Source organism: Microtus oregoni, unplaced genomic scaffold (genome assembly GCF_018167655.1).
Source record: "Microtus oregoni isolate MIOR12 unplaced genomic scaffold, Mior012 000139F_ref0000186, whole genome shotgun sequence".
NCBI classification, from domain to species: domain Eukaryota; kingdom Metazoa; phylum Chordata; class Mammalia; order Rodentia; family Cricetidae; genus Microtus; species Microtus oregoni.
The window spans coordinates 1,363,135-1,375,212 of NW_024544789.1; the positions used below are offsets into that span (position 1 = coordinate 1,363,135).

The 12,078-nt window shown below is 43.8% G+C and overlaps 1 protein-coding gene across 1 annotated transcript in view; it reads right to left on the reverse strand.

Moving 5' to 3' along the window:
* Nt5e (5'-nucleotidase ecto) overlaps nucleotides 1-12,078 on the reverse strand; it is a 48,239-nt gene continuing 36,161 nt past the window's right edge. The window contains exons 4-9 of the mRNA XM_041646671.1: nucleotides 9,238-9,435; nucleotides 8,078-8,232; nucleotides 6,182-6,287; nucleotides 5,336-5,485; nucleotides 3,167-3,367; nucleotides 1-1,931 (exon numbers count right to left, since the gene is read on the reverse strand). Coding sequence (XP_041502605.1) covers nucleotides 1,768-1,931; nucleotides 3,167-3,367; nucleotides 5,336-5,485; nucleotides 6,182-6,287; nucleotides 8,078-8,232; nucleotides 9,238-9,435 — 974 coding nt within the window. The 3' untranslated portion in view covers nucleotides 1-1,767. The remainder of the gene's footprint in view (nucleotides 1,932-3,166; nucleotides 3,368-5,335; nucleotides 5,486-6,181; nucleotides 6,288-8,077; nucleotides 8,233-9,237; nucleotides 9,436-12,078) is intronic.

The following is a 12,078-nucleotide window of genomic DNA, read 5'->3' on the forward strand; positions in this document are numbered from 1 at the left end:
ATCTGCAGTTTTATTGTTTGGAGTTTATAATAAGTAGTTCAAGTTGTTTCTCAACACTGTGGCACAAAACATCTATATGTATATATATATATATATATACACGCACATATTCAGAAAAATTACAAAATATTACTTAAAAAATTATGCTGTAATAAGATGTTTCCTCATTTACTGGCCAAATATAAACATATACCTCAAATGCACCTTTATTTTTTACGTACTTTTTGACATTTCTGTTTATAACTAGTCTGTACATTCACAGAGGTGAAGGCAATGTTTTACTGCAACAGACTTCATAAAAGGACTGAAATTTTAAAATGTTTTGTGTCAAAAGTACTTATTTGTAAACACTAGGAAACGTTTCCTGTCCAAACATCTAGCTGTTGTTTCGTGGTTAAGCGAAGGCTCCCGTTTCTTGATTACTGATGCATTGCTGGCCATACTCACTTGGTCACAGGACCATCTTAGTCAGGTGTTCTGTGGGCATAGATTATTTCATCAGTCTGGGTATCTCTTCGGCATCCCTTAGGGCTCACTGTTGGTACTCTTGTATCTGGACTTGAGTGTGCCTTATAGTGGTTGCTTGGGGTTTGGGTCTCAGTGACTTCAAATGTTTGTATCACTTCTTAAGATCACGTTGCCTTCCAGAATGCTGGAGTTTTCCACAGTGTACTTGGTATGACTGGAATGAGAGCTATATTGGCATCTTGGGCAAGATGGGTACAGGTTTAAAATTACAGTTTGTTTTAGAAAGTTCTCTCATGACACTTCCAAGTGAGGAAGAAGGAAGGAGAGAGAGGCAGGGCTTCTGCTCCGTTGTCAGTGTTTATGAAACACATCCAAATGTCCATCCTCTCTTCTGTAATGCACCAGTCCTGCTCATGTCCTCCCCTCCCTTTCTCTCCTACCCCTTGACTGCCTGCCTTTTACAGTCCCTGAACTAACCTGTTCCTTGCTTTATACAGTGACTTGTCAAAGGCACATTGATGTTGTGAGACAGAATCCTGTCCAGTGTCCAGTCTTTCAAAATTTGTAGACAATAGGAACCTGAAAGGAAGGATAGTTTGGCGGGCAGAAATAAACCAGAGATTTGTCATCTGGGGCCATTGCCAGGAAGAGAGGAGTCTTGATGTAGGAGAGAGTATTGACTTTGAGGTCAAAAGACCTAGGTACAGGTTTTAGATGCATCATTTGGGGGATGCATAGCCTTGAATGCGCCAACCCTTTTTGCTTACATATCAAAGGAAACAACATTTGTTTATCTACAAAAATCTCCATGTAAATTATAATGTTTTCTGTTTGTGAGAGCCTTGCGGCCTAACTGACTGGCCTGAAACTCCGTGTAGGTCAGGCTGGCCTGGAACTTGGCAGCCATCCTCTTCTCCCTCCCAAGTGCTGTGACTACAGGCATGGGCCACCACAGCTAGCAATGACAAAGTTCTATGTAAACATCAGTTGTTTGATGGATTATAAATAAATAGAAAGTGGAGAATTATTTTTGTGGTTCAAAGATAACAAATGCGTTATGTGGATATGTAAATTACATCTAGTTGTTTTCTTCCCCCACTCCCAAAAAGGACCCAGTTGCTTCACTTTGACTTTCTATCTGCTCACTGAGTTACTGGCCTTGACAAATGATGCTATAGTTATAGTCTCTTCCTAGCAAAGTGCTGAGGATCAGTTAGGAGCCTTGAGGATGGTAAGAGCCAGATTTAAATATCACTGGAAGAAAAATGTAGTTTGATGTCAAGGACAAGGAGCTTTCCGTTACTGGTACAAAACAAGGATCGCTGCGCAAAATGAAAGAAGTACTAAAGGAAAGCTTCCCTGGTAAAGGCTTCCTGCAGAGAACTTGATCCGCCCTTCAACTGCCGGGTAAACTACTTTCATTTTTGAGATATATTCAGAAACCACGCTGATATCTTGGTCACCTGGGGAAAAAAAGCACATCCGTTATTTTTTTTTTTTGATGTTTTCAAATGATCATTTTATTTTAGAAACATAAAAATGGCAGAACACTTTCCAGGCATCCACATTTTGGTAAGTATAATTTCCCAGATATACCAATAAAGCTTTATCAAAGAAAGATGCACACAGAGTAATTATATTCAGAAAGACCCAGATCTAAGAAAAGATTTGATAGCAAATAAAGTAGATTTTAAAAATAAATTGCATTGATTAAGAGACAGATGAAAACAGAACACATGGCTTAGAATGACTGGCATCTCTGAGCACCCAGCCCTGACATAGGCATTCTCATCATGGTCAACCAGCCTCACATACGTTATTTTAACTCTAGAAAAATGACCTGTTAGCAGCAAGAAGAAAAATAAAGTCTCTGAAGCCCTTGAAATTGAAAAGAGAAGACACCTTTTCATTTCAGGATAAAGCACCTCAGAAGACTTTGGTCTTCTGGTAATTCTAAGTGCAAAGAATCTGACTGCTCTTTGGTTTTACAGACGAGAACTTCAGCACCGGGTAATTGGAGGAGTGCAGTTGTCTCAGCTCCAAGGTTTCTAAGAGGTTGTTGGCATCACCTCTACAATCCGCTCTAGAGCCAGAGGCAATGGGGACCTGGGCCAAGAGTTATCTGAGAAATAAAAGTGGCTTTCTCCTGTTGTCTGCCCAACACCATCTCCACATACTTGATGATGGGACACTGGAGGTTTCTTTCCCAGAAGAGGATAGAGAAGTAGGACTTGCTTAGACAAACCCATGACAACTCCCCAAAATCTTACTATAATTTCAATTCTCCATGTGGATGTATTCATTGAAGCTATTTAATACCTGGCAGTGTTAACACACTGTAGTTTACTATAAAGACAAAAAATACTGGGCCGTTGTGATGGCACGTGACTTTAATCGCATCCGTTGGGCAGGAGGATCTGTGAGTACCAGGTCAGCCTGGTCTGCATAGCAAGCTCCAGGCCAGCCATGACTACATGCCATGTATGTCTCTATGTCTCTATGAGCCTTCCCTTGGGTCAGATAGATGTGAACGTGTGTACTGGGGAAGGGAGAACAGAACACTCCTCAGTGTTGTACTGTTGTTAGCAACCTCCAAAGCAGGAGGGAGCAACAACAAAGCTAGAAGGTCCCTTTTCTTGCCCCCTCTGCCCAGTTCTGTTGTGCTAAACAGAGGAGAGGAAGAGGTGCTCATGCTTACCAGAGTCATGTTTTAATAATTCATCTTTTATCATCTGGAATCCATCTCCACCATTGACCAGGTAGCTCGGGAGGATCACTTTATACACTTTATCCATTTTCAGAGGCTCATAACTGGGCACTCGACACATGGTGCAAAGAACATCTAATTGTACCACTCTGTCCCAGGGTTTTCGAGTAAGATCATACACCACGTGGATTCCTAGAAGAGAAATGAGTCCATTTTTTCTTCCTGAATCCAAAGAGACTTTTTGCCTATGAAAGGGATTTTGACCAAGATCTAGACTTAGGATATTAGGCTTGTGCTACTGTAGTTCCTATGTGAGTGAAATTTAATCGGCAATGTCGGCAGTGGTGTAGCTACCCTTAGTTACTTTCATCCTTGAGGCCTCCAGTAGATGGGAGAGCCACCAAAGGAGAACTGACCTCAGAAAGGCAAGGGTGATTTTGCTGGGAGAAACCCCAGTATTTTTCCTCTTTATAATCCTGAATTCACTGGTCCAGACATGACTCACTGGGTTTGGAAAGTGAGGTGTGCATCATTGGGAAATGCAACGGAGCATCTGTAACAGCTTTGAAGACCGAATGTCGTAATTCTGATTTGGAGATTTTTCACAAATACTCATTCTTAGCACTTTGCTAGAGCATCAGAACGGCATAGGTCCTTGGCTCTGCCCTGGGAAAATGCTCTGTGTCAGGGCTACCCCACAGACAGCAGGCCAGGGTCTCCTGCCAGACAACAGCACTCATCAAGCAGTTCCAGGAATAAAATGAAAATGAAGCTGGGTGTGGGCGTACATTCTTGGAACTCCCAGCCTGTGGAGGGCCCGAAACAGGAGTGTCACTACCACACATTTGAAGTCAGGAAGTCAGGCTGAGCTAAGTAGTTTGAGTCTATCTTAAAGAACATATGTCAAAAATAAAGAACTCTGTCAAAAATAAAAAATAAACAAAACAAAAAAGGCAGCCAGCATGAAGCCAGGCACAGTGGGACATAACTGTAATCCCACCATTACCGGAGGATCAGGATTTAAAGACCAACTTTGGCTATATACTTTACAATTTTGGTTGTGAGCCCAGCCTTTAACGGCTGAGCCATCCCTCCAGGCCTGGCTATATACTTTAAAGTCATTCTGTGCTACATAAGATCCTGTCTCAACATGAACAAAGCAAGATGAATAAAAATGAGAAAATAAGGCCAGAAAATTATTTTAGAGTAAAATAAGATTACTACTTTAAAAATTAACTCTGAATTGTGGAATTGGTTACTAAGAAAAGCATTTTATTTATTTATTTATTTATTTATTTATTATGTATACAACATTCTGCCTCCATATATGCCCACACGCCAGAAGAGGGCACCAGATCTCATTACAGATGGTTGTGAGCCACCAATGCTGAGAATTGATCTCAGGACCCTGGAAGAGCAGCCAGTGCTCTTAACCACTGAGCCATCTCTCCAGCCCCAGAAAAGCATTTCAGAATCCTTTAGGAGCTAGGACATAGATAGCAGTGCATTTTCCCAGCATGCATGAGGCCTCAGGTTCAATTCCCAACAGCACAAAATAAAATAAACTAGAAAATGTTTGCCTTGCATGTGTTTAATCTCCAGCACTCCCCACACCCACCGTCAATGAAGAAAGAAGCCTTTAGCAGTATGAGGAACATTCATTTCCATTCTTCCCTGCAGTCAAAGAGAAAGCAGGTCTGGGGTTGATGACATGCCTCTCCCTGCCCAGCCCCAACCCCCCAAGCAGGATTAGAGTAGACTGTGTCTTTGCTCTACCTTAGTTCCTTTGAACCCTAATATGGTCCCGGACAGCTAACAATAATGGAGAGCTTTGTTTTTGCTTAAGAATGTTACCTGCACCCTACGAGTAAGAGTCCAACAGAAAGACCTCATGCCAGCTGATCTGACGAGTGTTCAGGAGGTCAGCTCCCATGGATGCCTTTCCAAAGTCCAGATCATGGTTGGCAAAAACTACTCATTGCCAAGGGCTTGAACCCTTGGCCTTCACCTCACCTCAATGGCTCCAGGAGTCCATAGTCATCGAAAGATGGGTTTGGCTGTGAGAAAACCCTAGTAAGCCCAGTCACAAAGGTAGGGAGCTGAACCAACCAGGAAAGCCCACGTCACTGGACATCATGTTCCGCAGGATGTGCCACTTACCGCCCACTTGCAGGAACTCCCCAGTGGACTGGCCGTATCGATGCACGCTGTGTTCAAAAGCCTTCTTCAGGGTGGAACCTTTTATTTGGACCAGGTCAAATGTCCCTCCAAAGGGCAGCACAGCCGCCAGGTTCTCCCAGGTGATTGTGCCTTAGGCAGTTATAGATGCATCAGGAAAGAAAAAGAGCTTAAGAACCTGTTTCCCCAGAGACCACCTCCCTTGAGTTGAGCAAATAAAGGGAGGGGGTGTCACAGCCACTGTGTTTAACTTTGGGAGGGAGCGCACTGGAAGGTTCTGCTCTGTTGTTCACCATTGGGCAAGGCGGTTGAGTTTGCAAAGGACCAAGTCCATTGTTCTCAGCCTTGGATCTCCTGGCTTGGGCTGGATCTTCTTCAGTAGCTGGTTAAACATTGTTCAGTTCTACACAGGCAGTGTGTTCTAGCCACCTGCCCTATTGTCGGAAATGAGCCTGGGGCCTTCTAGTGATGGGGTTTGACAGTACGTCCGTGAGGACTGCAACAGAGCCTTAAGCATTGTCTAGTGGATTTAATGTATGATAGGACCTTGGGTATCTGTGAATATGGGAAGTGTGTCTTTGAGATGGCTTTTCCAGCATAGAAGGTTAATGAGTTGGTCTTTCTGTTTCCAAATGTAAAAAAATGTTCAATACTTTTAATAAAACAGCAACAGTTATTAGATTTAGACCAGCCTTAGGTTTAGCATTTATGTGAAGATGTTTGAGAAAGCATGAGTGTCCTGTTGTCGAAGCACTGGGCTTGAATGGCAGCTAACATGAACTTTAAGGACCGGCGGAACGAAGGGACAACATGGACCATGATGCATACCATTGTTCTTCTCTTCGATGGGGGACCGGATGCCACCTCCATTTAAAATGCACATGGACACATGGTTCCAGAACATTTCATCCGGGTGTCTGAGGTTGTTGTTAATCTGCAATAGTAGTGGAAATTCAGTTACTTTGGGTCTTCTTTCTTGGTATCAGTTCCAGGAATCCGGTTATCTCTACAGAGAACAAAGTATTCCTCCCTCGCTCCCATTTCCCCAGAAGTTTCCCAACTGTAAGTAAAACAAATTGTATACATTATTAACCAAAAACAATTATTAGTCTCTCTTCTATTAGTCTCCAATTAGTCGGAAGCAAAAGTATATTGTGACCAGTCCTGTGTCACACTCTCAGGACAGGGGGCTCTTTACTTACTCTTCAAACCTATCCCCCAGGCTAGAGGGCCTAGCCGGTGTCGACTGCTCCAGGATGGACTGGTCTGTGGAGCTGCTCTTCCAGGGCAGCAGGACCTTCCAGCCTGCCCATCACCTACCTTAGGCCATACAGTTCCCCCATATTGGCAATCTTGGAGGCACAGGAATGGCCTCCTGAAGCTGGGGAAAATCAGGTTCATTTTTACTTTACTTTTACAAAACACACATTCAGTTAAGCAGGTAAATGCATGCTTTTGTCTATTTGTTTTGAGGCAGGGTCTATTTATGTAGTTCTTGCTATTCTAGGACTTGCTATATAAACCAGGCTAGCCTCAAACTTGGAGAAATCTGCCTGCTTCTGCCTCCCAAATGTTGGGATTAAAAGCATATACCACCATATATGGCCTTAAACCAGTTATTTTTAAAATTATTTTTTTTATATTTTAAGTGTATAAGTGTTTTACCTGCATGCATGTTATGTGTACCACATGTGTGCCTTTGGAGGTCAGAAGAGGACAGCAGATGCCCTGGGACTGAGGTTACAGATGGTTGTGAGCAACTGTGTGGGTGCTTGGAATTGAACCCAGGTCCAAGTAATGTCAAGCTCTGAACCAACTCTCCTGCCTCAAAATGTGTGCTTTCTAATTTTTAAAACAAGCACAAAAGTAAAGTTAGATTTACCCCAGCCTCTTTGACAGAAAGGTTAAGTGCTGGTAGCACCCTGGGGTGTTTCTTTGAAGATGTTTCTCTAGATGTTTCTGTCTGTTTGTTTTCCATACTGATTTCATGGTGCTCAGTAACCAGCCTGAACCTCTCTTCGAGGGCGTTCGTGCTGTCACTCACTCGGCCAGTGTTTGTGGGGTGTGGTTGTATCACAGAAAGTGACACCAGCAGGATACTGACACCGCCACAGACACACCATGGGTGAGACCTTGGGAACAACAGTCCAACATAGAGACCTTTGCTCAGCACAGCCCCACAAAGCCATGTTGGCCAATTGGCTCCAGAAAAAAAATGCTCTTCATGAATGACCTTGCTCTAGCTTGAGACTTATTATAATTATGTATGTCATTCTGTGCTTGGGAAAGACATGCAAGTTATACGAGGCCCATGTTCTTTAGAGCCAAGAAGACAAATCAGGGAAAACTGTCCTGCCAAGTCAGGTCCAAGCAGATGTGCTTGATCTACTATGTAACATCGGGCAGCAGCAGAGGGGTGTGTGGGTGCCTGTCATGATCTGTAAGATCATCTTACAGAAAGAAACACTCCAAATTTAGACGTCTAGGAAAGACATGCTTTTAAAGGTTTTAGTTCTTGTAAAGCAATAATGAGATGGTCTCCTAATCACTCTGAGCCTCCTCGCCAAAGTAATCAGTATGAAACCAGTGATTCTTCAAACTTCCGTCTGGATACTAAGTGTATCAGAATCCTTAATTCTGCTGCCATCACTTTGTTGCCTTGACTCTCCATCTTCCTTTCTTCCCTCCTTAGATGCAGGTGCTCTGCCCCTGCCGACAGCTCACCATAGCATCACAGATCAGGTTGCCCATGTTGCATTCTTTGAACCGGCATGTCTGAGTGGAGCCGTCCAGGTAGACGATTGTTCGCCCTAGTTCCTGGGTAGAATAATTATCTAACTTTACCCTCCAGTGGTTAATGTCAGCTTTGATGACTGGATCTAAAAGGACAGAAAGGAAGGACCATCAGAAAGGTGCAAACGAAAGGAAAGCCCTGTCATTAAAGCAGATCTTCTAGTGGGTAAATTCTAGAGAAATCAAGCATTGTCAGGCTTCCCTGCGGAGAGTATGCATTTGTACATTTGTACATTTTGGTTTGGACTATGAAATTCCTTAGGGAATTTCATTTTCTGACATTAATACCTGGATATTTCTTACCTCAAGGATGCCTTTGAGCATCTCAGCATCCACTCAACATCTGGGTGAGTACTGTCAGCCCACCTAGGATGACACCATGGTGGTGTCATGGGTTGAAATGTTGGGCAAGTACAGAGGATCTGCTGAGGGTATGGTTCCTAGCTTGCTTTCTTGCTAGCTGCTTGTGTTGTAACGGACCACAGACTCTGCTGGGTACAGTGGAACCTCCTTGCCCATCCTTGTGAGCTAATGATAGCGAACATAAAAGGGCTGGTAGAATCATGCTCACAAAGACCATGTATGTGAAAATGGATGGCAAAATGATGCTTTTATTCTGAGTCTCAAAGCCAGACATGCTGCTGTACAATATAACCCCAGCCAGGGCTATATATGGAGAAGCTCTTCTCAAAACAACAACAACAAGAGGTATTTCCTTGTCTCATGAATGAAGAAGAAGCAGAGGCCCACACCACACTATCACTGCCTCTTGTTAGGGAGCTACTCTGTCCTATTTGAACTGCTTTTTTTCGCTCTCCTACTCCTCTCTAGACAGGAGCTGACAGTGACTTTTGCCTCCCCAGATAAAGCTTTTGAAAAGCAGAGAGAGCAGTGGTACACAGAGCAGACTCGGAAAAGCAAGTGAGGATATGGACGTTGGGAATTTGAAATTTCCTTATGAATAAAGAGAGTAAAACACAATGGAGAAGCTAAACTCTTCACAAGTATTACAGGCATTTCCTGAAACAAAGAAGGGGATTGAAGATCTAGCCACATAACTTGCCATTTGGTAGACTCTCCCCAGATCTCACCTTCAGGGATGCTGCTGTTCAGAAGAATGGGGTTTCCATGTGAACTGACGACATTTCCTTTGTTATCAAACTCCACCTTCAGATAGCCTAGGTATTTGCCAAAAGCATAGGCCTGGACCACGGGAACCTTCCGGCCATCACCGGAGGTGACTATGAATGGGTAATTCCCAGCAGGAGTTTCTTTGGAAGGTGGAGTTCCTGAAATAAAAGAGGCAAAGTTGATCAGGTCAGCCTTCGCACATGGCAGGCCACTTGCTGGATGACAGCGACTTTTAACTTGATGACTCGCCATCTGCTGTTCCGCATGGTTGGTCTTTCAGAGCCCTGTGGGACATTTGTCACTAGTTCCAAATGACCTTTTTGGCATACAAATCCTGCTCAGTGGGCATTTACTAAGCTGTTTCTAAGTCTGGGGTATTGTGCCTGGTGACCTGATGTGGGTCATACAAAAATAGAATACTGCTAAGATTATCCCTCTATCGTGCAGACTCCATCTCTGTTCCCCCTGGCTGGATGAATTAATCAAACCATTCGGACAGTTTTCGGAAGAACCTGCGAGCCACCCAGAGGCCTCCTTGCTTGCCTGAGGGTCAGAGTGGCCACAGAGGAGGCACGATGCCCAGCGTCTCTTCACTTGCCATGTTGAATTTATTCTTAAGCGTTTATTTGTGTGGGAGGAGGTCATGTGTAAGGGTCCCAGGAATCAAACTCAGGTCCTCAGGCTTGGCAGCAGGCTCCTTACCCTGCTGAGCCATCTCACTGACCTGCATGTTTAAGTTAACTTCACCCCTCTTTGGTGTTCAGTGTGCTTCGTTTGCTTTGATTTGCTTTTGAGACATCTTCTGAAGAGCACTGTGTAGTTGTGATCTGACTTTGACTTTATAATCCTACTGTTTCAGCCTCCTGCATAAATGCTGGGGTTACAGGTACGCCCCAGCATGCGATTCATGATTCATGTGGAAGTGACATAGTTTGGGCTGCTTAGAATCAGATTATGAAATTAATACCCTTGGCCCACTACACACATGACTGGTCTCACTTACTGGATGTCTCCAGAAGGTCCAGAGAACTTCAGGACGTGATTCATTTCACATATGAATCAGTTCTGAGAGACGTCTGTGATATAATACATTTAGTTCTTCAAGCTTCCCACAGGGCAGGGCAGGTTATTAACTGCACTTTGCATACAAGAAGACTGACTACCGTGCAGATACCCATGGGCACTTGCTGCAGTGTGATGTGGAATTGACTGGGAACTGAAGCTCTGAGAAGCTGTAAGCTGGTTGGCGCAGACCTCTTAGAAAATGACATGCAAAGCCAGGTTTGTACCTTCGTGTCCCAAGCTTTCAGGGTCTTTCTGTTTACCTAAGAAAAGCTAAGGAGGCATCGTATGAAGAATTTACTCTGCCCTGTCAACTTCAAGGACAGAAGCATTGCAAATACCAGCATTACGCAAGCTGGGCTAGCTGTTTCCCGAGTTAACGTTTCGCTTCATGCAGATGACCTAAAGCATGGTAGAGTAACAGGGAAGAGGGACACTTCTAATCTAATCCTTTTCTTCTTCTTCTGTGCTTCTCTGCAAGGATAGACCCTGCCCTTCACTGCAAAGGACTAGGTATATTTAGGGCAGCCTCTTCCTAGCCTTGCCAGGGCTTCCTCTTCTGGGCAATGTTTGGAAAGCTGCAATTTCTCTGAGTGTCCACAGCGTGGCAGAGAATGTCCCATCCAAGTGGAAAAGAGATTAACAAATTACAGAAACCAGGCATCTCGCAGTTTCTTGGAAATGAAAGAGAATGGCAAGCCAGACTTTTTGCCTTGTTCTTCTTCCCCATCCCCTTCCATGGAAATAGCTTAAACAGATTGTTAAAAGTCAGGGACCTGACAGTCCTGTCAAATGCTTCATTACACAGCAGCACCCATCTGGTAGGGAGCACCTACTTTCTAATTCAGAAAAGTCTTTATGTTCCTTTTCTGAGAACAAAAGACGTGAAGGTTATCTCACAAGTCAGGAAAGGCGAGGCGCTTCCTTTGTGGTTGAGGCAATATCGGGTCTGGTAGCTAATCCCTGCCTCCACCAAAGATGAGCCCTTTTTACTCCTCCATGAGTTTAGCAACTCCAGGAAACCACTGGCAGGAAAAACAATCTAGGGCTTCAAGTTTCCCACACTGTTTCATGCTAGTCAGCTAAAGGCCTAAAAAGTTTGTTACTTTCGCAGTGCTGGAGGTCAAATCCAGGGCTTGTGCGCTAGAGGAACACTATCACTCTTCTACACCCCCAGTCCTTCAGCCAAAGGTTCTCGCACCTAAAATATTGTCTCCACATGAAGCCACACTTTGCAGGTATGTGGCTTATCATCTTGGCATGAGAGGAAGCGTGTATAGATTGTGTTCCAGTAACCGAGACTCAACCTGTGTGGCTGTGGTGCAGTGGACGCATATGTGGACATGAACCCTCCATTTCCCAGGGCTGTCTAAGTGTCCAAAGAGACTTCAGCAGGGGGCTTGCTCAGTCAAGGAATGCATGATTCCAATTAGGGTCTGGACAACTGTTAGATACCTTTGGAGAATTTTTTTTTTTTAAAAAATAAGTTTATTTATTTGCTATGTATACATGACATTCTGCCTCCATGTATGCCTGCATCAGATCTCAGTACAGATGGTTGTGAGCCATCATGTGGTTGCTGGGAATTGAACTCAGGACCTCTGGAAGAGCAGGCAATGCTCTTAACCACTGAGCCATATCTCCAGCCCCCCCTTTGGAGAATTTTTAAAACAAAATTATATTTAAAAATAATATCGTAGTTTAAGCTTAAGATTAATGATTAAGTTTATAGAGTCCTG